General features: G+C 48.4%; 2 protein-coding genes across 3 annotated transcripts in view; one reads left to right on the top strand and one right to left on the bottom strand.

The window, feature by feature from the left end:
• Positions 1-20667, bottom strand: part of strn4 (striatin, calmodulin binding protein 4) — a 25684-nt gene extending 5017 nt beyond the window's left edge. The window contains exons 1-17 of the mRNA XM_090224316.1: positions 19915-20667; positions 9915-10018; positions 9745-9815; positions 8951-9029; positions 8392-8586; positions 7964-8147; positions 7714-7870; positions 6671-6766; positions 6266-6384; positions 5813-5988; positions 5471-5518; positions 5217-5338; positions 2770-2937; positions 2550-2690; positions 726-824; positions 470-556; positions 94-301 (exon numbers count right to left, since the gene is read on the bottom strand). Coding sequence (XP_090080442.1) covers positions 132-301; positions 470-556; positions 726-824; positions 2550-2690; positions 2770-2937; positions 5217-5338; positions 5471-5518; positions 5813-5988; positions 6266-6384; positions 6671-6766; positions 7714-7870; positions 7964-8147; positions 8392-8586; positions 8951-9029; positions 9745-9815; positions 9915-10018; positions 19915-20205 — 2307 coding nt within the window. The 5' untranslated portion in view covers positions 20206-20667 and the 3' untranslated portion in view covers positions 94-131. The remainder of the gene's footprint in view (positions 1-93; positions 302-469; positions 557-725; positions 825-2549; positions 2691-2769; positions 2938-5216; positions 5339-5470; positions 5519-5812; positions 5989-6265; positions 6385-6670; positions 6767-7713; positions 7871-7963; positions 8148-8391; positions 8587-8950; positions 9030-9744; positions 9816-9914; positions 10019-19914) is intronic.
• fkrp (fukutin related protein) lies at positions 20458-24685 on the top strand. Of its 2 annotated transcripts, none has more exons than XM_021587430.3 (2): positions 20458-20683; positions 21360-24685. In XM_021587430.3, exon 2 carries the CDS (start codon positions 21508-21510, stop codon positions 23113-23115), a length of 1608 nt encoding a protein of 535 aa, XP_021443105.1. In that variant the 5' UTR covers positions 20458-20683; positions 21360-21507; the 3' UTR covers positions 23116-24685. The 2 variants fall into 2 exon arrangements, with proteins under 2 accessions (XP_021443105.1, XP_021443106.1); XM_021587431.3 differs by having other exon boundaries at positions 20479-20698.

The raw sequence follows: 24685 nt of genomic DNA, 5'->3' as shown, positions 1-24685 counted from the left end.
TTCATATAAGCAGAAACTGTAAAGAAACTCAACTAACAGATTGTAAGATAAAGCACACACACACACTCTCGCTCTCTCTCTCTCTCTCTCTACCAGTGAGGATGATGTTGAGTCCCTGTCTGTGCCTCCTCTCAGACGAAGACCTTGGCGAGTGCGTCGGCGCCAGCCGAGGCGATGAAGGGCTGCGAGGGGTGGAAGGCCACGTCGTGAATGGCCTCGTCGTGCTTCTTCCTGTGGGCCGTGATCTCCTGCACACACGTCCTGTTGTCCAGCATCCACAGACGCACCGAACAGTCATGGCCTGCAGGGAGGAAGCGGAGAGCACGGTTAGAGTAACAGCGGAAGCACGTGGTGAGGTTAGAAGCAATGGTTCTCAGTCCTGGTCCTGGGGACTCAAAGGTCCTGGGGACTCAATTCCTGGGGACTCAATTGCAGCCCTTTTAAGAAACACTGGATTACTGGTACTCACTGCCAGAGATGAGGTAAGTGCCTTTGGGGTCCGTGGTCAGACAGGTGACAGCATCCAGGTGTGCCACCATGGAGTGGATCAGTTTACCTGGTAACACACACAGGTGGGCATTACATTTCATTGAATTAAATCAAATGGGAAAAGCAAGTTTTGGAGCTATGGGCTAGTTCGACCCAGATAAAAACAGATCAGGCACGAGGCCTAACTCTGGCGTAGTTACAGAAAGGTAGGATTTAGCCGTGGACAGTGGGCTGACCTGTCTTGTTGTCCAGATAGCGGATAGTGCGGTTCTCGTGTGCGGTGATGGAGATGGGCTCCGAGGGGTGGCTGACCACACAGTTAATCAGCTCACTGCCTGCAGGGGGCGACACACACACAGATCAGCTCACAGATCTGCTCACAGACACATACAGATCAGTAGAGGGAGATCCTCCTGGCTCCTCTCATGGAAGGGAGGCACAGAAGGATGCATTTTATATATATATATATTAAGGTATTTTCAGATTTTATTGAACAGAGAGAGGATGAGAGAGGGGAAGGATGGAGCAGTATGCCCGATTTGAACTTGTGCCGACTAGGGGTGTAAGGGTACACATTTTCGTACCGAAGACGTTCAGGTACCTCAGATGAACATTTTAAAACGGCCATTTTGTGAATATACTCCCATCGTTGTTTAAATCTCCAGTTTGGGAAAATGTTGGTTTCCCAGTAGATTACAACGGCGATGGACAGAGAGTAGTGGATAAAATGTTAACAGTATGTCGCCACGTGCAACGAGAACTGCCTATGCAGCTGCCAACACCTCAAATATGTTGACACATTAACACCGACATCACCCCAGTATTCCGGAGCAAGACGGAAACGCAAAAAAACAACACAACATCGTCTCCCTTCTGCATTCAAGCAGCCCTTGGCAGCTGATTCTGACCGGGCCAAAGAAAATAGAAGAGCGATAGGTAGGCTATGTTTATATTCTTTAGTACATAGCCGTGGATATGCGTCCATTCTCGGTGGTTGAGAATAGGGTGTTTCAGCACCTCGTTGAAAGTGCTCGAGCCACGCTACGAACTTCCCTCTCGCATCCATTTCAGCAAACAGCTAGTACCCCGCTCTATATAAGCAAGCCAAAGCCAAAGTTTTCAATGAATTGGCCAATGCATCCTGTGTTGCGCTTGCTTAAGTCACAGTCCATCACATTACCCCGGAGTGGGAGATGTGCTACGGACACGCCCCTTTATGAGAGTCACAAGTGCGTATCTGGCACTGAAGGAGGCAACGTCATGGTGCATTCGTAACCATGTGGGAAGTGGGAATTTACCACATACCACTGGGAAAAATCCACTTGAATGGCCCTTCAACTGGTAATTACTAGTGGGAAACTCATCCATCATTCTGAGCACCCACTTCTCCCACATGTTGACCTCTGACATCATCTACTAAGGAAATGGCCTCTATAACAGCATTTTCGGCAGTTAAATGCAACAACAAAATAAGATATAAAATAGCTATCTAGAATTGTTTCGTTTTTTTTTACTCTATAATTTATTTAAAAGCATGATAGCTGTAATTTTAGTTGATGGTTTGCGCAGCTTGTTGGCCATTAGCCAATCGCCGTTTCTCAACGAGTTCAAATCACGTGAACGCACCCAACTGGTATCTACAACCTCTGTGGGAGGTGGGAACTTGGTCAAATTCCCACCTCCCACATGGTTACAAACGCAGCATCAGAGTGTAAACTTGAGAGGCCCAACAGAAAAATCCTCTCACAGCAGACAATGCCAAGAAAAATTGTGAATGCTAAACATTGTGAATGCTAAACATTGTGAATGCTAAACATTGTGAATGCTAAACATTGTGAATGCTAAACATTGTGAATGCTAAACATTGTGAATGGCATTTCATTTTCCCGCTGTACCGAAATGTAATCGAACCTTGACCCTAAAAACCGCAATAGGTACCGGTGAACCACTACACCCCTAGCCAACACAGTACGCGTGTGCCAGAGGCTGCGGCATTACCGCTAGCCCAACCAGGCCACAGGAAACATTCTGACAGTATTAGAACAGGCCCTAGGACTCACCGTCCTTGGTGCCGGTGTCCAGGACCATGATGCTCTGCTCTGTGGTGAGGTCATAGAGCAGCGTCTCGCCGCCGTCGAATGACACCACTGCCTGGTTGGGGTCAGAGTTCACAAAGGCCACCGAGGTGGGCGTTCCGTGTTCTGAGGGGGGGGGGGGGGGGGAGAGAGTTGAGATATAACACACACACACACACACACACACAGAAACACACACGCTCACCTTTCTCCTTGTTGAAGACGGAGAGACAGGGGGCAGAGTTCTGTGGGTCCCAGATGCGAACGGTCCCGTCTGCGGAGCAGGAGGCCAGGCGATGGTGGGCAGCAGAGTACGTCAGACTCCACACCGAGTCCTCATGACCCAACAACACATTGCTCTCTATACCCGGGTCTACACAACAAAGAGAACACACAAATGGATTCTACAACGGGATGAAACGGTGGTGCTTCTTGCTGAAACAAGCAAGGTGTTGTAGCAAACGAGTCTTCGGTTTTCAAATTGGGGTCCGCGGCCCCTTATATACGGGGTCGTGATTTTCTTTTGGGGGGGATTTTTTTATGTGTAAAATAACTTTGTATGAATATCATTATCTACAACAGAATACCATTGTGGATACCATTTTTATGTCTCTTAGACAGTTTCACGAGGCAATGGTAACTAGCGTTAGCTCAATGACGATCTCTACAGGAACGGTTAGCATGCTAGCTGTTCCCGTTCGTACAACTCTGTGGAAGTACGTAGATTCATGGATTCATTGCCAGAATCTCGAACTATCCCTTTAAAACGGGGCCCTTGGGTCACCGGTTTGCTTGGGCGGGGTTCCCTGGGCAAGAAAAGTTTGAAAACCCCTGGCCTAGGCAACGACCGGTGACCGCGGTCATTTGTCTGACCAATAACCCCCCTTCAAAAATTCCATGGCCGTCACAGCCCTAATTTCAGTCAATCTGTTTTTATTTCACCTTTATTTAACCAGCTAGGCTAGTTGAGAACAAGTTCTCCTTTACAACTGCGACCTGGCCAAGATAAAGCAAAGCAGTGCGACACAAATAACAACACAGAGTTACACATGGAGTAAACAAAACATAGTCAATAATACAGTGGAAAAAAGAAAACAAAAAGTATATATACAGTGAGTGCAAATGAGGTAAGATAAGAGAGTTAAGGCAATAAATAGGCCATGGTGGCGAAGTAATTACAATATAGCAATTACACACTGGAATGGTAGATGTGCAGGAGATGAATGTGCAAGTAGAGATACACGGGTGCAAAGGAGCAAGGTAAATAAATAAATAAATACAGTATGGGGATGAGGTAGGTAGATAGATGGGCTGTATATAGATGGGCTATATACAGGTGCAGTAATCTGTGAGCTGCTCTGACAGCTGGTGCTTAAAGCTAGTGAGGGAGATAAGTGTTTCTAGTTTCAGAGATTTCTGTAGTTCGTTCCAGTCATTGGCAGCAGAGAACTGGAAGGAAAGACGACCAAATGAGGAATTGGCTTTGGGGGTGACCAGTGAGATATACCTAATGGAACGCGTGCTACGAGTGGGTGCTGCTATGGTGACCAGTGAGCTGAGATAAGGTGGGGCTTTACCTAGCAGAGACTTGTAGATAACCTGGAGCCAGTGGGTTTGGCGACGAGTATGAAGCAAGGGCCAACCAACGAGAGCGTACAGGTCGCAATGGTGGGTAGTGTATGGGGCTTTGGTGACAAAACAGATGGCACTGTGATAGACTGCATCCAGTTTGTTGAGTAGAGTGTTGGAGGCTATTTTATAGATGACATCACCGAAGTCGAGGATCGGTAGGATGGTCAGTTTTACGAGGGTATGTTTGGCAGCATGAGTGAAGGATACTTTGTTGCGATATAGGAAGCCAATTCTAGATTTAATTTTGGATTGGAGATGCTTAATGTGAGTCTGGAAGGAGAGTTTACAGTCTAACTAGACACCTAGGTATTTGTAGTTGTCCACGTATTTTAATTCAGAGCTGTCCAGAGTAGTGATGCTGGACGGGCAAGCAGGTGCGGGCAGTGATCGGTTGAATAGCATGCATTTAGTTTGACTTGCGTTTAAGAGCAGTTGGAGGCCAAAGAAGGAGTGTTGTGTGGCATTGAAGCTCGTCTGGATGTTAGTTATCACAGTGTCCAAAGAGGGGCCAGAAGTATACAGAATGTTTTTGTCTGCTTAGAGGTATACCAGAGAATCACCAGCAGCAAGAGCAACATCATTAATGTATACATAGAAGAGAGTCGGCCCGAGGATTGAACCCTGTGGCACCACCATAGAGACTGCCAGAGGTCCGGACAACGGGCCCTCCGATTTGACACACTGAACTCTATCAGAGAAGTAGTTGGTGAACCAAGGCTGTCGAGTCTGCCAATAAGAATGTGGTGATTAACAGAGTCGAAAGCCTTGGCCAGGTTGATGAATACGGCTGCACAGTAATGTCTCTTATCGATGGTGGTTATGATGTCGTTTAGGACCTTGAGCGTGGCTGAGGTGCACCCATGACCAGCTCTGAAACCAGATTGCATAGCATGATCATGATCATGTGCAATCCACTGACTCAGAGCTGATTACGTTAGCTGGGGATAAACCTGGCTAGTTCTGACTGGTTGACCGGAGGTGAAAGGTGATAGAGGGGTCAGACAGGGGTCAGGGGCTGACCGTAGTTGTCGTAGGGATCCACGTTGATGTCAGGGATCTTCCAGCAGCGCACGGTTCCGTCCAGACCCCCGCTGTAGCACGAGTCTCCGTCCTCTCCCATTGCCAGAGACAGAACGGCACCACTGTACACACACACAATTACACAAAGAGTAGCTATTATACCCAGAAACACACCAAAGCATGTGATAGTTGCAACAAACGTGTTTGCATGCGTGCGTCACGCGTGGGTGCGCGCGCGAGTGGTCTGAGAGCACCTGTGGGCTCTGAAGGTGTAGATGGGTTCAACGTCCAGCGCTGCATTTCTGTTGAGGCAAAGACCAACATCAGTTTACACATTATAACACAGTGTTATAGCAAACTACCAGACCCCATTCAGTTTCTTTCCCACTCCTGGGCCTGTATTCATAAAGCATCTTAGATTAGGAGTGAGTGCTGATCTGGGATCTGTTTTTTTCCCCCTTTAAATAACCATTCATGAGATTACATGGGACAGGAGGGACCTGATCCTAGATCAGCATGACAACTTTATGATACATTTTTTGAACACAGGCCCTGATATTGGTGTGTTATGTTCCTGCTATTCCTTAGGCTCTTACTTCTTGGAGTGTATGGCCTTGTTGAGGTTCCACAGCTTCAGGGTTCCATCCTCGGAGGCTGTGAGTAGAACGGCCTGGCTGGGGTGGAACATCAACGCTCTGATGGCATCAAAGTGGCTACGCAGCGTGAAGCGAGGGTTCCACGTCTTCTTGAACTCCTCCCGGTTATCCTGCAGCTACACGCACACAGGTGTCAGAGTGTTTGTGAATATATTCATTTAACAGCAGCGGGCCCCCACTGCTAAATTGTTGCCACCTATTTATTTATTTTGGGGGTGGGGGGGGGGGGGGTTGAGTCCCTCAGATAGCATAAGAACACGGCTTAAGCCATGTTTAAAACTGCAATTTCTTCTCTCAGTCCCGTCCCCCCCTCTGTTGTGTGTGTGTGTGTGTGTGTGTGTGTGTGTGTGTGTGTGTGTGTGTGTGTGTGTGTGTGTGTTTTCAAGTATTCACATCCACGGTGAGGTCGTTGTCGTTGGCCACGGTGAGGTCAGCCAGCTCTCCCAGGTTCATGTCTCCGCCCCCGACGGCGTCCAGGATGAAGACGTCAGAGGAAAAACCCAGAGCGCCACCTTAAGGAGCGGAGGAAGAACGGCTACATTCACCCACCATCTGATCAAAAACACATCCCTTCCTTTTTTCAATACTTAAACAATTACCTCTTCAGAGCAGTATCCCTTTAGACGAGAGAGAGAGAAGCAATTTAGCTACTTTGGTATTTGAGGATCCCCATTAGCTGTTGCGAAAGCAGCAGCTACTCTTCCTGGGGTCCACGCAAAACATGAAACAATACAGAACAGTGTAGAACATTTGGTACAGCAAGACAGGGAGAGTTTTGGGGGTCGGGTGTTGTCTTACCTTCCCCGGAGCGAGACTGTCCCGACACAGAGGGGGGCGGGGAGGGTTTGGGGGGGAAGTCCGACATCATGCCCTGTAACTTGTTCCTGCGCTTCTCTGAACCAGGCCAGAGGAGAGAGACACAACACACACAGTCATGCAGAGAGAGAGCGAGAGAGAGAGAGAGAGAGAGAGACACACACACACACACAACACACACAGTCATGCAGAGAGAGCGAGAGAACGAGAGAGAGGGACAACACGCACTGTCATGCAGAGAGAGAGACACACACACACACAACACCATTCATGCAGAGAGAGCGAGAGAACGAGAGAGAGGGACAACACGCACTGTCATGGAGAGAGAGAGAGACACACACACACAACACACACTGTCATGCAGAGAGAGAGAGTGCAGACAGAAAGATAGAGAGACGTGAAGGTCGAGAGTACACATGACCACGCATACCGAAGGAGAGACGATGAGTGGTCAGAGAAATAGAAAGAGACGAAGAGACACGGACCGAGAGACGGGCCGAGAGACAGGCCGAGAGACAGGCCGAGAGACAGGCCGAGAGACAGGCTGAGAGACAGGCCGAGAGACAGGCCGAGAGACAGGCCGAGAGACAGGCTGAGAGACAGGCCGAGAGACAGGCCGAGAGACAGGCCGAGAGACAGGCCGAGAGACAGGCCGAGAGACAGGCTGAGAGACAGGCCAAGAGACAGGCCGAAGGGTGGATGTAGAGATAAAGTAGCCAGACACCAAACAGCATGCTTATTGCTAACTGAACACATTGCTCCAGAGAGAGAGAGAGACACGTGGATGACAAAAGGCACCCACCAAACACAACATATGTGATAGTGAGACACACAGACAATGGTTCACCATAGGCAATGGTTTATTGGCAGTAGAGGTGAGAGTACAGAACATGTGACTCCCTAGAAAGAGAGAGATAGGGATGAAGGGAGAGCGGGACTGGCAAATAGAAAGAGACAGACAAAAAGCTGGACAGACGAAGAGACAGACAGGTGTGGCTGAGGTGGTTGCTATGACGATGGCGTACCTAACTCCCGGCCGTCCCCTGAGATACGGGCCTCTCCCGCCCCCTCCCCCTCCTCCCCTGATCCCAGGAAGTCAAATTCGCTCAGGGCATCCTCGGAGTCGTCTTCGTCCTCCTCATCATCAGGGTCCAGGTCTGTGGTCATGGGCTCAGTCCCCATCTACACACACACACACAGAGAGAGAGAGGGGGCTTTAATACACATACACACACACACACACACACACACTTTGTCGTGTTGACGTGATCGGACCTTAACGCGAGGCTTCTTGTTCTTGTTGCGCTGCCCATCTATACGGTCCGTGCCCATGCCCTGGAAGTCATCTTCCTCATCACTGTCATCCTCATCATCATCCTGGCAGCCGTGTAGGAAGGGGATCTTATCCAGCACGGAACCGCTCAGACGCTCCTTAGAACCATCCTTCCCCGCCGCGTTCCTACCGACACACACACACACACACACACACACACATCAGAGGCAACACACACACATCAGAGGCAACCTCCAACGGTAACAACATTACTGACAGTTATAGAAATTTGACAAAAACATGCAATACACCAACACAGACGTAGTACTCATCAACGACACGACTACCGCGGAGACAAGCTTCCATTAATCACTGTCCACAGCCCCCTACACCGAGGACAGGGGTGTGTGTGTGTGTATGGGCGTCTCACCTCTTGATCTGCTCCTCTATCTGTCTGATGAGGAGTGACTCCCCCCCTGCCAGGGGCTCGGGGTCCGGGGCGGGCTGCTCCTCGCTGCTGGCCGGGGCGCCGTTAGCCTCGGGGCTGGTACGACCCAGCAGGGAGCGCACACGCTTCGAACGCATGTCCAGGATGGTGTCCGAGTAGCCCACCTCCTCCAGGTACCTACACACACACGCACGCGCGCGCGCACACGCAAACCATGGCCACACACACACACGATTAGACTCTTCATTCAGACTCAACAGTTTGTTTAAAGTGTTGGAGACAGTGCTGCTCTCTCGCTATGGGGAGGAAGCCTTACTCTCGCTATGGGGAGGAAGCCTTACTCTCGCTATGGGGAGGAAGCCTTACTCTCGCTATGGGGAGGAAGCCTTACTCTCGCTATGGGGAGGAAGCCTTACTCTCGCTATGGGGAGGAAGCCTTACTCTCGCTATGGGGAGGAAGCCTTACTCTCGCTATGGGGAGGAAGCCTTACTCTCGCTATGGGGAGGAAGCCTTACTCTCGCTATGGGGAGGAAGCCTTACTTGCGCAGTAGCTGACGGCCCTCCTTCCAGGACATCTGATTGGCTGGCTCAGATTCAGATTCTGCTGGCCCATTGGGCACTGTGGGATAGACGAAGAGTCGATCAGAGGAGGAAGCTTTGATGTAACAGAAGCAAGCAGCAGAGCAACCCTCAAAGCTCGGTGCACCTCCCCCCCACCCACACACACACACACAGTTAAATGGGACAGATGTGGAAACAAAAGCATGGGGAAGTTACTAGTTCTGCTTTATCTAGGCTACATAGTGAACCAATCACTGATGCAACCCATTAGGCCACACACATTCTCCACGGTGAAAAACCAAGTCTGGTAGCAGATATAGTGAGCTGACACAGAGGGATGACAGTTTTACATGGAAAAATGGAATGTCTTCGGATAGTCCACAGAAGGGCTGTGTCCCGGATCCGAGAGGGTCCAATCCGGCCCGCGGGTGGTTTGACTAAAAAATACATAAATGTTGTTTTTGTGTGTTTTTCTTATTAAAAACAAAAAATCAGGGGGTACGGTGGAACGAACTCAATATACTTTAAAATGACTAAAACCCAGTGTAGAAATGATCATGGACATACATTCATACAGTATCTTGACTGTGTCCAGCTCGCTAATAATGACCCTAATGAAAGCCAGAAGGTCAGGGAGCATCGAAAATGATGGGTAGAGGAAACATATCTCGAACATTTGGATGCCCTCCGGACCTCGTTGAAGACAGAACGCCCCCCCCCAGGCCTTAGAGCCTACATAGAGTCGACATAAGGTCTACATAGAGCCTGCATACCTTGTTCTGCCTCTGGTTTCTTCTCCCCTGGGCTCTGGTCACTGCCTGTCTTCAACTTCTGGTGTTTGGACCTGCAGAGAGAGGAAGAACCACAAGATGGCCGTGTTACCCAAGCCCTACACTCTGCGTGTGGGAGTGCGTGTGTGCGTGCGCGTGTGTCTGTGTCTGACCTCTCTTGTTTAAGGGCGTACTCCAGCATCTTTATCCTCCTGACCAGGTCCTGCTTCATGTTCTCCTGCCCCTTCCTCTCACCCTGGAGGAACGTCACCTGAGCCTGAGCACACACACACACACACACACACACACAACACACATAACATTGTCTTTTACCAATCAACACAACTGAATTTGAGTGTACCATTTCCCAGTTATTTTGAGCGAAGTCTGTTTGGGACCCACTAAACAAATGCCATGTACAGTGCAGAAATGCTCGCTGTTTGGTTTGGCAAACCGACGTTCCTTACAAGTCCCAGGCTAAGTGGTGGGTTGTGGAGGGAGCTGCGTTCTGGATTTAGAACTTCCCCTGACCAGCAAACCCGAGCCAGACATCTGGAGGGGAAAACAATCGTGCATGCGTGGTCCCATTGCTCTTCTGAGACCGCAAAACACACACACACACACACTCGCTAACACACAGAGCCCCAGAAAAGTAGAACAGCCTAAAAAGAAAACGCAGTCTCATCAGGTCCGCGCGACGCCGGCAAGATCATACAGCCGGGACACACAAACCGCACCCGTGAAAACAAAATAATGGCACGGTGCTACTGCAAAAACTACCTCTGCTGATGGCGCATCATTTTGGGACACGCTACTGGGACACGCTATATCTGTTACAACTGGCTATTATTCTGAGAACACAGCATCTCCTGTGTGTTTCAGCTAGAAGTGTCTATCTGGTTCTAGCTGCAGCTCCAGCCATACCTACAGACTCCAGGTACTAAAATACACCTGCAGGGCACCATGCTCAGGGCTGTGTCTGTCTGGGGGAGCAGGGGAGCAGCCAAGCCAGGTAGTGAAGGAAGCTACCGGGTAGGTGCACTGTGGTTGGGTGGAGCCAGGAGAGCAGAGCACTAGGACACAGAGAGGGGGCGCTGTGGACGTCGTCGTTAAGTGGGTGGGGTTCTCACATGGTTCTGTTCCTTCCCTGACAGGGGCGAGCTGCGACCTGTCATTCTAACGCATTGTTCTTTACACACACACACACACTTACTTCTTTGGAATGTCCCTCCCATCTCAGATAAGCATCAGTGATCTCTCCCAACACTATTCCTTACATTCCTGGCTTCAGTCTCCACTGGCCCACTGCAATCTGACATGGCTTTATTTGCCTTGTGTGTGTGTGTGCGTGTGTGTGTGTGTGTGTGCGTGTGTGTGTGTGGTGTTACAGTGTACACACAGGAGCATGTCATCAGGATCCATGAACATCACATCCACTCCCTGTCTTAACAGCAGGACTTTGTCCAATCCAGTGCCCCATTCGAACGCTTCAGACATGCACCTTTCCTTCCTTCCTTCCTTCCTTCCTTCCTTCCTTCCTTCCTTCCTTTCTTTCTTTCTTTCTTTCTTTCTTTCTTTCTTTCTTTCTTTCTTTCTTTCTTTCTTTCTTTCTTTCTTTCTTTCTTTCTTTCTTCCTTCCTTCCTTCCTTCCTGGAATAGCTGGAGTAAAGGAGTCTACTGTAGGTGATTTAGTTCACTCTGAGAGGGCTTCCCTACAGATCAGTGATCTGTGATCAACCACACATCACAAAATGTTCCAAGCATATACACTATATATACACACACAAAAGTATGTGGACAACCCCTTCAAATTAGTGGATTTGTCTATTTCAGCCACACTCGCGGCTGACGGGTGTCTAAAAATTGAGTGCACCGCCATGCAATCTCCATAGACAAACATTGTCAGTAGAATGGCCTTACTGAAGAGCTCAGTGACTTTCAACGTGACACCATCATAGGATGCCACCTTTCCAACAAGTCAGTTCTTTAAATTACTGCCCTGCTAGAGCTGCCCCGGTCAACTTTAAGTGCTGTTTTTGTGAAGTGGAAATGTCTAGGAGCAACAACGGCTCAGCCACAAAGTGGTAGGCCACACAAGCTCAAAGAACGGGACCGCCGAGGGCTGAAGCAAACAGCGCGTAAAAATCGTCTGTCCTCGGTTGCAAACACTCACTACCCAGGTTCCAATCTGTTCGTCGGGAGCTTCATGAAATGGTTTTCCATGGCCGAGCAGCCGCACACAAGCCTGAGATCACCATGAGCAACTCCAAACGTCGGCTGGAGTGGTGTAAAGCTCGCAGCCATTGGACTCTGGAGCAGTGGAAACGCGTTCTCTGGAGTGATGAATTTGTCAGCGAGATCCATCTGGCAGCAAGGTCCATACAGAAATGGTTTGTTGAGATCGGTGTGGACGAACTTGACCGGCCTGCACAGAGCCCTGACCTCAACCCCATCGAAACCATCGCCCAGCATCAGTGCCCGACCTCACAAATACTTGTGTCTGAATGGAAGTCCCCGCAGCAATCTAGTGGAAAACCTAGTGGAAAACCTCCCCAGAGGAGTGGAGGCTGTTATAGCAGCAAAGGGGGGGGGGACCAACTCCACATTAATGCCCATGATTTTGTAATGAGATGTTCTACGAGCAGGTGTCCACATACACGACACGACCAAAAGTATCTCACAGGGCCTATGAACAAACTCACTAATCAATTTTGGTGTAGACTCGAATATAATGGGCCGGATCCTTGATTTTCTTACTAACAGAACCCAGAGGGTGAGGGTGAATGGGTGCCTGGCAGGGAACACCCCATCATCAATAGCCTCCCCCAAGGGGGTTGTGTCCCCTCCTCCTCTGTATCCTGTACACTGACGTCGTAGCCAGTGCGAGAACCAACACATCCTGAAGTTTGCGGGTGACTCAGTAATGGTCAGTCTGCTTCACACCGATGAAAGTAACCACGGTCCTGGTTGTTAAGAATTTTGTACATGGTTGCCACGGTGCTTTCTTTACAACCCGAATGTGACACACAAAAAACAAAGATATGTGTATGGACCCCTACCCCTCATAACGCCATCCTTCAGGGCCAGGTGGTAGAAACTGTAGCCAGTTCTAAGTGTCTTGGGACCGTGATTGATGATGAATTGAGCTTCGAGTGGAACACTGACAAGTTGTGGAAGAAGGGTAAAGAAGGGCCAGCAACACCTTCCAAAGATCCAGGTCGACCTGTCTGACCTGTACAACAGACGACGTGGTGCGAAAGGCAGAATCCACCCTGTCTGACAGTGCCCACCCCCTACAACAGGAGCTCCATGGCCTACCCTCTGACCCCTGGTGTAGATTCCCCAACTGTTAAGACTAAAACAAGTACGAGCACTCCGTTACCCTTTACCCCGACGGCCACTGGCCTTTTAAATACAGGGAATACTCTATTTTGATGATGTTGACGTGATGTTTCTGAGAATGTGCACAGCGCACTTCACTTACCTTCGGTGTGGGCCTTACTTTATACTATTGCCGCTGATAATGTTGATCATGAGCAATGTTGTATTTATATCGATGGCTGCCAATCCATGGCTGATTCAGTAGCATCGTATGTATGTTTCACGTTATTCTTTGCTGCGAAACCAATTGCCCTCTGGGACAAATTAAGTTGAAACTTCAGCCAAAAGAAACAGCTGTGAACTGTAATTAAAAGGGCATCAACTATGTTATAAACATGCCTGTTGAAAACTGGCACATAAACCAACAGCAGTCTGAGCACGAAGACAGGCTAAAGAACTACCTTTCTCAGTAAAAGCACTACCGCGCTTCCTGTATGGCCATCTCCGTGTGGCCTGCTGAGGAGCTCAGTCAGTCCCACCCACCCTGCCTCTGGACAGGGTCAAGGGCAGCTCTCCCTCTCCTATACCCTCTCTGCCATCCTCCATCCTTCGGAGACGCATCAGCCGACAAGTAGAGCAGAGGACTTTACTGGGACAGGGAGCTGGAGTGTGTGTGTGTGTGTGTGTGTGTGTGTGTGTGTGTGTGTGTGTGTGTGTGTGTGTGTGTGTGTGTGTGTGTGTGTGTGTGAGCTTAAGTTCTGCAAAAATGTCAACTTGTGTGCATGGGTGTGTGTGTGTGTGTCTTCACGTGCGTATGAGTGTGAGAGAAAGAGAGAGAGAGAGTCAGTGGGGGGGGACGTACAGTAAGGGCCCAGAAGTGCGTGGGGGCGAGCGAAGCACACCACTGTACATAGGGTGGGGCAAAAAAGTATTTAGTCAGCCACCAATTGTGCATGTTCTCCCACTTAAAAAGATGAGAGAGGCCTGTAATTTTCATCATAGGTACACTTCAACTATGACAGACAAAATGAGAAAAAAAATGCAGAAAATCACACTGTAGGATTTTTAATGAATTTATTTGCAAATTATGGTGGAAAATAAGAATTTGGTCAATAACAAAAGTTTATCTCAATACTTTGTTGGCAATGACAGAGGTCAAACGTTTTCTGTAAGTCTTCACAAGGTTTTCACACACTGTTGCTGGTATTTTGGCCCATTCCTCCATGCAGATCTCCTCTAGAGCAGTGATGTTTTGGGGCTGTTGCTGGGCAACACGGACTTTCAACTCCCTCCAAAGATGTTCTATGGGGTTGAGATCTGGAGACTGGCTAGGCCACTCCAGGAACTTGAAATGCTTCTTACGAAGCCACTCCTTCGTTGCCCGGGCGGTGTGTTTGGGATATTGTCATGCTGAAAGACCCAGCCACGTTTCATCTTCAATGCCCTTGCAGATGGAAGGAGGTTTTCACTCAAAATCTCACGATACATGGCCCCATTCATTCTTTCCTTTACACAGATCAGTCGTCCTGGTCCCTTTGCAGAAAAACAGCCCCAAAGCATGATGTTTCCACCCCCATGCTTCACAGTAGGTATGGTGTTATTTGGATGTAACTCAGCATTCTTTGTCCTCCAAACACGACGAGTTGAGTTTTTACCAAAAAGTTATATTTTGGTTTCATCTGACCATATGACATTCTCCCAATCTTCTTCTGGATCATCCAAATGCTCTCTAGCAAACTTCATACGGGCCTGGACATGTACTGGCTTAAGCAGGGGGACACGTCTGGCACTGCAGGATTTGAGTCCCTGGCGGCGTAGTGTGTTACTAATGGTAGGCTTTGTTACTTTGGTCCCAGCTCTCTGCAGGTCATTCACTAGGTCCCCCCGTGTGGTTCTGGGATTTTTGCTCACCGTTCTTGTGATCATTTTGACCCCACGGGGTGAGATCTTGCGTGGAGCCCCAGATCGAGGGAGATTATCAGTGGTCTTGTATGTCTTCCATTTCCTAATAATTGCTCCCACAGTTGATTTCTTCAAACCAAGCTGCTTACCTATTGCAGATTCAGTCTTCCCAGCCTGGTGCAGGTCTACAATTTTGTTTCTGGTGTCCTTTGACAGCTCTTTGGTCTTGGCCATAGTGGAGTTTGGAGTTTGACTGTTTGAGGTTGTGGACAGGTGTCTTTTATACTGATATCAAGTTCAAACAGGTGCCATTAATACAGGTAACGAGTGGAGGACAGAGGAGCCTCTTAAAGAAGAAGTTACAGGTCTGTGAGAGCCAGAAATCTTGCTTGTTTGTAAGTGACCAAATACTTATTTTCCACCATAATTTGCAAATAAATTCATTAAAAATCCTACAATGTGATTTTCTGGATTTTTTTTCTCATTTTGTCTGTCATAGTTGAAGTGTACCTATGATGAAAATTACAGGCCTCTCTCATCTTTTTAAGTGGGAGAACTTGCACAATTGGTGGCTGACTAAATACTTTTTTGCCCCACTGCACGCATTAGAGCACTGGGCTTTTCATTAGAGCTGAGAGAAGGGCATTACGGCCCCCCACTTAACATGCCCCAGCAGGAAGTGATGTCATCTTGGTCACCACTAGTCGGGAGTGCCACTGATCTTGAGTAGCAATGAGTACAAAGCGCTCTGTCCTTCTATTTATGGCAAGGAGTAACTGTGCCACAATTGTGATCGCAACGTTTAAATCTACAGTAATCTGACGTTTATTATCCAACTAGGAGTGCTGTAGGTCCTTGATCAGCACCAACTGTATTACCATAATGAACTAGGACAAGAGCAGAAACACTCTTCTCTTTTCTCCACAGACTCAGCAGGAGTATATTCAGATATTCAGTAGAGAAATGACTGCTTGATTTGGAACCCTTCTACAGTTCTAAGAGACAGATATAGCCTGACAGAGGTTGAGAGGCTTACGGGTTTTATAGCAGTATCCCTCATCCTCTCTTTCTTGAAGGAATCGCTGATCTTACCTGACCGGACAGGATTAAGCCAGGGCTGCCACCACACAGCTTAGTCCTATCCCCTGTCATGTGAGATCAGTGATGACTAACAGTGCCCAGAGCGGTGCCCTCTGCAGTGCCACCTGTCTGTCCCTTGGCCTGGCCTGCTGGCTGTAGTCACGTGGCCCTGTGGCTCTGCTCTGGGGACATCACACCTGGTCCACCCTACGCTGGGTGTGTATATAAACGGACGCATCCGGTTTCCAGGGGAAATGGAGAAAAAAATAGCCTGTGAAGCGACTTCCGCTTTTGGATGTCAACAAGGCGACACTCCACTTGATTGGTTGAACAGTGCAGAAGAGAACTTCCCCCTAAAAGAAACGCCTGCTACGTTAGGTTACGCCTGCCCCAGCCAACTGCTCGGCCTGGCCCCTCCACAGCCTGCCTGGCTGGCTGTCACAGGAGATAGAGTGCCACAAGTGTTCCCGTTTAACGACCTGATTCAGCCCTAAAAAAAACACACCACTGGCACACCATACACACACTGTCAATGTCACATACACACACACACAGTCACGTGGGAGGGAAGGCCAAAAGTGTTTTCCACACACCGGGCAGTCATCAATCGACAACTTTTGGGTTGAGACAGAGCAACAGCCCAGAGCAAACTAGGCTATATTCTGTATATTGTTGTGTGTTCTGTGTGTATGGAGACAATTCAGGCCTACATACATACAGTTGAAGTCGGAAGTTTACATACACTTAGGTTGGAGTAATTAAAACTTGTTTTTCAACCACTCCACAAATTTCTTTTCAACAAACTATAGTTTTGGCAAGTCGGTTAGGACATCTACTTTGTTCATGACACAAGTCATTTTTCCAACAATTGTTTACAGACAGAGTATTTCACTTCTAATTCACTGTATCACAATTCCAGTGGGTCAGAAGTTTACATACACTAAGTTGACTGTACCTTTAAACAGCTTGGAAAATTCCAGAAAATTATGTCATGGCTTTAGAAGCTTCTGATAGGCTAATTGACATCATTTGAGGCAATTGGAGGTGTACCTGTGGATGTATTTCAAACTCAGTGCCTCTTTGCTTGACATCATGGGAAAATCAAAAGAAGTCAGCCAAGACCTCAGAAAAACAATTGTAGACCTCCACAAGTCTGGTTCATCCTTGGGAGCAATTTCCAAACACCTGAAGGTACCACGTTCATCTGTACAAACAATAGTACGCAAGTATAAACACCATGGGACCACGCAGCCGTCATGCCGTTCAGGAAGGAGACGCGTTGTCTCCTAGAGATGAACGTACTTTGGTGCGAAAAGTGCAAAGCAATCCCAGAACAACAGCAAAGGACCTTGTGAAGATGCTGGAGGAAACAGGTACAAAAGTATCTATGTCCACAGTAAACCGAGTCATATCAACATAACCTGAAAGGCTGCTCAGCAAGGAAAAAGACACTGCTCGAAAACCACCATAAAATAGCCAGACTACGGTTTGCAACTGCACATGGGGACAAAGATCGTACTTTTTGGAGAAATGTCCTCTGGTCTGATGAAACAAAAATAGAACTGTTTGACCATAATGACCATCATTATGTTTGGAGGAAAAAGGGGAGGCTTGCAAGCCAAAGAACACCATCCCAACCGTGAAGCACGGGGGTGGCAGCATCATGTTGTGGGTGTGCTTTGCTGCAGGAGGGACGGGTGCACTTCACAAAATAGATGGCTTCATGAGGCAGGAAAATTATGTGGAGATATTGGAGCAACATCTCAAGACATCATTCAGGAAGTTAAAGCTTGGTCGCAAATGGGTCTTCCAAATGGACAGTGAGCTCAAGCAAAGTCAAGGCATTGGAGTAGCCATCACAAAGCCCTGACCTCAATCCTATAGACAATTTGTGGGCAGAACTGAAAAAGTGTGTGCGAGCAAGGAGGCCTACAAACCTGACTCAGTTACACCAGCTCTGTCAGGAGGAATGGGCCTAAATTCACCCAAATTATTGTGGGATGCTTGTGGAAGGCTATCCAATATGTTTGACCCAAGTTAAACAATTGTAAGGCAATGCTACCAAATACTAATTGAGTGTATATAAACTTCTGACCCACTGGGAATGTGATGAAATAAATAAATGCTGAAATAGATCATTCTCTCTACTATTATTCTGACATTTCACATTCTTAAAATAAAGTGGTGATCCTAACTGACCTAAGACAGGGAATTTTTACGTGGATTAAATATCAGGAATTGTGAAAAACTGAGTTTAAATGTATTTGGCTAAGGTGTATGTAAACTTCTGACTTCAACTGTACATACATGTATTTGTGGGAGATGAGAGAGCACATGTGAGTTATAAATGGACAAGTGTGTGTCCTGCACACATGGTCTCAGAGCATGCCTACCCCTGGCACATACTCGGCTCAAGAGGGTTGGCAGAGAAAACACACCAGGCATTGCCTTCTGTGTGTTTGTGTTTGTGCCACTGGGCTTTCCCTAGTTTAGCAGCCACTGGGGTTCTCTTATGTAAACTGCTGGGCTACTGTTTGAACAGGGCACTCAACTGCTCCTCTCGCTCTCTCCTGTCCCATGTTCTCCCCGCTAATTTGGCATGAGAAAACCAGACCACACCACACACACACACACACACACACACACACACACGCATGCACACACACACACTCAAGTTCACACCTTCACACACAATCATTCACGCCCTCACACACATGTTCACACATATAAATAATTCCCAGTAAGAGACTAGTGGTGGTGGTGACGTACTTCCGACATCCATCCGCTGCTATAATATCCACACGGGCCTGTTTGTTATGGTTCATCCATAATATATAAAGCTCCTATTTATATCTAGGCTATAGCCTATAGGGTAGAGTGAGAAGAATAGTGAAATACACTGAGAGCAGTGGAATGGCATTGTTTTTCTACACAGGCCTTTAGGCTACTGTAAATAATCAAGAAAACTCCTATTTCAGCAGCTCATGCTCATTCAGTTTACTTATAAGAAAACGTGTTGACAGGAGGCCACATATGGGGAAAGCAATGAAGAAAAACAGGCTTTGCACTCCTTAATTAAGGGAGGCATGAGTGAAAATGTTCATGTGCGTAAACGGCGAAAAAGGACCACATTACGTCACCTGTCTTTTTTTGTGCGTGGCTCCGGGATTTTACAAACGCAATTGGCATTACTGAACCCTTGTTGTAATTGGCAGTGAGTCACGTGGCCGTAAATAGAAACCATCAAAGAGGTTCAGAAACAGCGGAGGCCAACCGCCTGGCGTTAATTCTAACCGCGTTAATTACCGTTGGAGCAGCTCGACATAGCCGATTGACACCTCCACCTGTGTGATCCGCTATATATAGACAATGTCGATTATATGTCTGGCTGCGTTGGGATCAGGGGGTGAACGACATTGACTGCGCCTCAATGTAACACCGCAATTAACACACACGGACAATTTAAAGTCCTGTGAGTGATGCAAGACGTTAAGTAAATTCACAATCCAGTGTTTTGGATTAGTCAAGAAAGGTGACATCATTTTCTGGAATCCCCAAATATTGGGTTTGCTTTGATCCCAGAATAAGGCGTGCGTCTAAACCACATCAACGCTTTTGAACTGACGCAAACATAGCAACATTGTTTGAAGTTACTCCAGCTAACATCCTGGAACACAGGATGAAAACATTTGTGATTATGTGGACAGTATCCCGTCCGATTAGCGAAACTATTGACGAGCGGTCGTGATTTCTGTGGGATCTGAATAATGGCAATGCTAGGCTAGCTTTTTTTTCCTCCAAAATCGTAGCAAGCTACTATAGTCATAAATAGTCTACATAGCTATAGCTAAATAATAACATTGTAATTACCCTGAGTTCGTCTCTCTCGGCCTCCCAGCGATATTTCTCGGCCTGGAAGCGTCCCCATTCGAACTGGATAAAGTGCAAGATCCCAGGAAGCGATAGGCCTGCGTCGCCGTCTTGCGGTTCCCGAGGCTGCGACGACCCAGCCATCGCCCCGGCCGCTGATGCCGCCGCGGCCGCTTCCGTCGTCGCCTGCCCGAGTACCGATTTCGGCCCGTTCGGATTGCGCCCCACGCCGCTGCCTCCAGAGTTCTGGTTCGTTCCCCCTGCTACTCCGCCGGATCTTTCCGCCTCCATTTTAGCGCTCTCGCTTTCGCCAGGACAAGGAGGTGGAAAACAAGCAGCGGTAATAATAACAACCCAACCCTCACAGACCCAGCACAAGCACTCTACCCTTCTTTCTTCCTCTCTCGCGTAAAGAGCAACTGCAATAACTCATGGAGAAAGGGTGCCAAAAAATGAGCTGAGAGCAAATCCACTACTGCTTCGACGGGAATCGTTTTTTCCATGAGTGGTAACCAGGGACGTCGTTCCTGCCATATTGTGATCTCACGCAAGCTTCCTGTGATTATTTCCCGAAACGGCAAAGCAAGGGTACAATGTTACAGACCGCGGCATTGAAATGAAACTAAACGTCTCAGTATATTACCACTATTTGAGTTAATTTGTCAGTATAATATCAGTATTTTGCACTGTAAGTAAGAGCTATTGAACTGGCGGTGTCTCCATGTTGTGCTTAGCTCAGCCACCTCTGCACACAGAGAGCGAATTCGATGTACGTGCGTTGTGGGTTTGTATGCTCTGTCTTATTCTTAACGATTTTGGGAATGTTAGGCTATGTAACGGGGAGAACATGAATCACATTTGAAGACCGATGAGTTCTGCATATGAAGCTTTTAGAGGGGTCATGGCGTGGCCTTTATGAAATGATGTACATTAAATGATTCTTTGGTTATTTATCATGATAAAAAATAATTTATTGAGAATGGTCGTGGTTGCATTGGTTCCATGGTTGCATAGAAGCCATGCAGCATTGGTGTAGTCTACTGACAGCGTTAAATGACGGAATAAAACGTATTTTGCCTTATGCAGACAATTCTAGGCACTATTATTGCTGTAGCAATACTTGATAGCCTACGTGACCTATTCTAGAAGGGAGCATAGGCCTATACTTAAATGGAGCATCAATTTGAAGCATCTCTGTAGCTCATTTGGCTGTAATTGATAGTCAAGAATACAATCTAGGTCAATGTATTGGCTGAAGAGAACTAGGGCAATCCAGTCCATGTATGGGAGACACACTGCACCCAGTCCCTTGACGTTTGAATATAATGTAATAAACTAGACTACAGCCTCTAAAGCCTGTCACAGCCAACTGTTGTGCTTTTTTGTTTTAGGACTCGTTTTAAAATCACGTTTTAAATTCCTGTGGTGTTTTCTGTGTATTTCAGCTATTCCAGCAGCTGGCCATTATTATTCCGGCGCACATAGGCTGTAGCTCTTTACTGATGGGGTCCTGATGTTTATGGACAGGCTTTCTGAATAGAGAGCTCCATCCTATAACTTTCCCTGAGCCAGACGAGTGCAGCAAGAGGTGCCATGCGGGTGAGTTTCTGCCAGGGCCTTCTGACTGGAGCCATTGTTCTGAACCTGCTCATCCTCTACTATGTGTCACGAGCCCAGCAGCAGATGATGGAGAAACGCCGGGACCCAGGAAGGGGCTCCAGGAAGGCTGCTTTACCTGCGTCCGGGCTGGGGGGTGGCATGGGGGGCCTGGTGGGGGTTGGCGGGGGGATGGTTGGCCCTGGAGGTGTCGGGGGAGAGGGGAACAGCCGCGGCCCCCGTGTGACTGTCCTCCTACGGGAGTTTGAGGACTTTGAGAACTACGTCGGTGATGTGGCACGCTCCTTCCTGCACCAGAGACCTGAGCTGCCCTTCTTGGCTGTGTCTGACACCCTGCCCTATCCCCCTCTGTCTCTCCCCGATGGGGCCCGTCTCCTGGTGCTCTCCCCCAGCCCCGAGCAGCCTCCGCAGGCCCACCGGCCAGAGTTCCACGTCCAGACAGAGTTTGTGCTGCTGGTGCCTGACGGGGTGGAGCTGGAGCAGGGCCGGGCTGTGGAGAGGCTGATCCGGGAGCTGGAGGGGGAAGGTGGGGGGCCCGTGAGGCTGGTGGCGGCCCCCGTGTTGGCACGCTCGGCCGTCCAGTGCCTGCACCTGCGGGTCAGTCTGAGAGAATGGACGGCCACCTACACCCCAGCGGCGTCTGGGAGCAGTGGTAGCGTGTGTACAGCCCTTCAGGGGGACGCAGTGGTCCTCATCCGCTCCGAGGACCTCTTTAACCTGTCTGTCCCACTGGGGAGGCCCCTGCTGCCCTCGCTCTTCATCCAGACCTCCCTGCATGGCTGGAAGGTCAAGCTCCTAGAGAGCCCCTGCTTCTCCGCCAGCCACCGGCCTCTCTTCAGCTCAGCCCACAACCAGTGGAAGGCAGACAGCCATCTGAAGGAGGCCACTAGCCGGCTGATGAGGAACTTTGGGCTGAAGCGTCTCCTACTGGCTGATGGGAAGGAGCAGTGGCACGGCTGTGGGAAGGAGACAGCGCGTTGCTTCGGTACAGTCCGGGACGACACCCCTGAGTACCTGTACCTGGATCGCTGGACACCTCCCTGCTGCCTGCGCGCCCTACGCGAGACCACCAAGTATGTGATCAACATCCTGGAGAGCTCCGGGGTGCGCTACTGGCTGGAAGGAGGCTCCCTGCTGGGGGCGGCCCGCCACCAGGACATCATCCCCTGGGACTATGATGTGGACCTGGGCATCTACCTGGAGGACGTGCCCAACTGTGACTACCTGAAGAACCTGGACTCTGGTTCTCTGGTGGATGCTAACGGCTATGTGTGGGAGCGGGCAGTGGAGGGGGACTTCTATCGGGTGCAATACAGCGAGGCTAACCACCTCCACGTGGACCTGTGGCCCTTCTACCCGCGGAACGGCGTCATGACCAAAGACACGTGGATGGAGCACAAGCAGGATGTGGAGTTCCCCGAGCACTTCCTGCAGCCGCTGGTGCCGATGCCGTTCGCCGGCGTCACCGCCTACGGCCCGAACAACCACCGCGCCTTCCTGGAGCTCAAGTTTGGGGAGGGGGTCATCGAGAACCCCCAGTACCCCAATCCTGCCAAGAAGAGGCTGGACAGGAGCCGGCTGTGAGGGAGGGGTGTGGCTGGGACCTTTGGGGTTTTCATGTGGCCCCACCAAAAGGACAAAACGATTCTAGCCACAACCCAAAACATATTGATAGCAATCCGTGATTGGGTCGCAAGTGGGTATCCTTTGGGAATAACTGTCCTTAAGGTTGCCAAAATGCACGGATCAATTAAAACTCCCTGGAGGGAAGTGGGTTAAGAGAGAACAGACGCTGCTGCTCTAACCCGGGCCAGCCACACTGATGCAACAGACACGTCTGTTTGTTTGATTTACTGCCTGCCTTTGTCATCTGTCTCTTTAACACAATATCCTCACCGTGGGGGAAGCAACTGCGCGTTACGTCAGGAGGCGTGACTGACTGACCTCTGTCAGGAACGTGTCCGCCACTGCGACTGAGACTGTGGAACAGGGCCTGCATTCATAAAGCGTCTCGTCGAGTAGGAGTGCCGATCTAGGACCAGGTCCCCCGGCGTCCCATGTCATCTTATTCTGTGTGAGCTAAAAGGCAAAACCGATCCTAGATCAGCACTTTATGGAACACAAGGGGACTGCTGCTGACCTACATGCCAGGTCGACTGAAGACTCCTTGCAGAGGTCCATTATTCTGTATAAGCTGTGAATTAAGTATAGAGACACCAGAGTATTTATACATTCAAAACGGTATTCTGTTGCACATCATTTTCCGGTACATAAATGACCAGATATATAGTAAGAAATTCTATGGTAAAATGGTAATTACACAGTAATTATACATTTATTTTCAAGATTTTTTTTTGGGGGGGGGGGCACCATTGGGTACAAGGTGGTTATGAATTGTTTTGAAATGTTTGATGTAGTACCATAAAGTATTAGTTGTCATTACCACATAGTTTTCTGGTAATTATCAGGTGATCATTAAAGTGCTACCAGATATACACCACAATATCAGCTGCTGTTAAGCAATATCTGACACAATCAGTGTTGATAGCTGTGTTATTATTGATATTAGGAATATACACGTGTTGGTCAATTCTGTCCTAAAGCTAAAGATGTACTTCATGAAATATATGTGTGGATTTGTTGCACTGATTCCCTTTCTTATTTTCAATTTGTTTACTTCATGTTCAGGGTACGATATGTATGACTTTTGACCTTTTGAACTGTCAACTGATGCCACTGGGTAGGCTTTGGCATGTCCCATCAGCATGACGATTTTGGCTGTCCATTTCCCAGTGGTAAAATGAGGAGCTTTCCCTTAAACTCTGACTTGGATATTCACGTCATGATTAAAGCTCCATCAGTCCATTCAGGTGCATTCAAATCCCAGGTATGAATTGTAAAAAAAATTGAACTATCCAATATACTAAATTAAATGTGTGTGTCATCTGTTGAGTGTTGCTGTTTCATTCGTGTCCTGCCTTGACTGGAATGTATAAAGTCATCTGAATTGTGAGTGAAAGACTGATATCTGATAGGTGCCACTTGTTTGCGCTTGACCTATCGTTTTAGTGAGGAAAAATGCACAAAAGAACTCTTGCTGTCAATGTGTCACTCCATTTCATGTACTGAAGAAAAAATAATAATTATAACACTA

The sequence above is a fragment of the Oncorhynchus mykiss genome, chromosome 27 (genome assembly GCF_057628025.1).
Source record: "Oncorhynchus mykiss isolate SJ-2025 chromosome 27, ASM5762802v1, whole genome shotgun sequence".
NCBI lineage: Eukaryota > Metazoa > Chordata > Actinopteri > Salmoniformes > Salmonidae > Oncorhynchus > Oncorhynchus mykiss.
Note: the sequence above shows the minus strand (reverse complement) of the source record. Positions and strands in the feature narration are given on the sequence as shown.

Excerpts from the sequence above, each read along its gene's own strand:
- fkrp (XM_021587430.3), top strand. The coding sequence starts at position 21,508 with ATGCGGGTGAGTTTCTGCCAGGGCCTTCTGACTGGAGCCATTGTTCTG.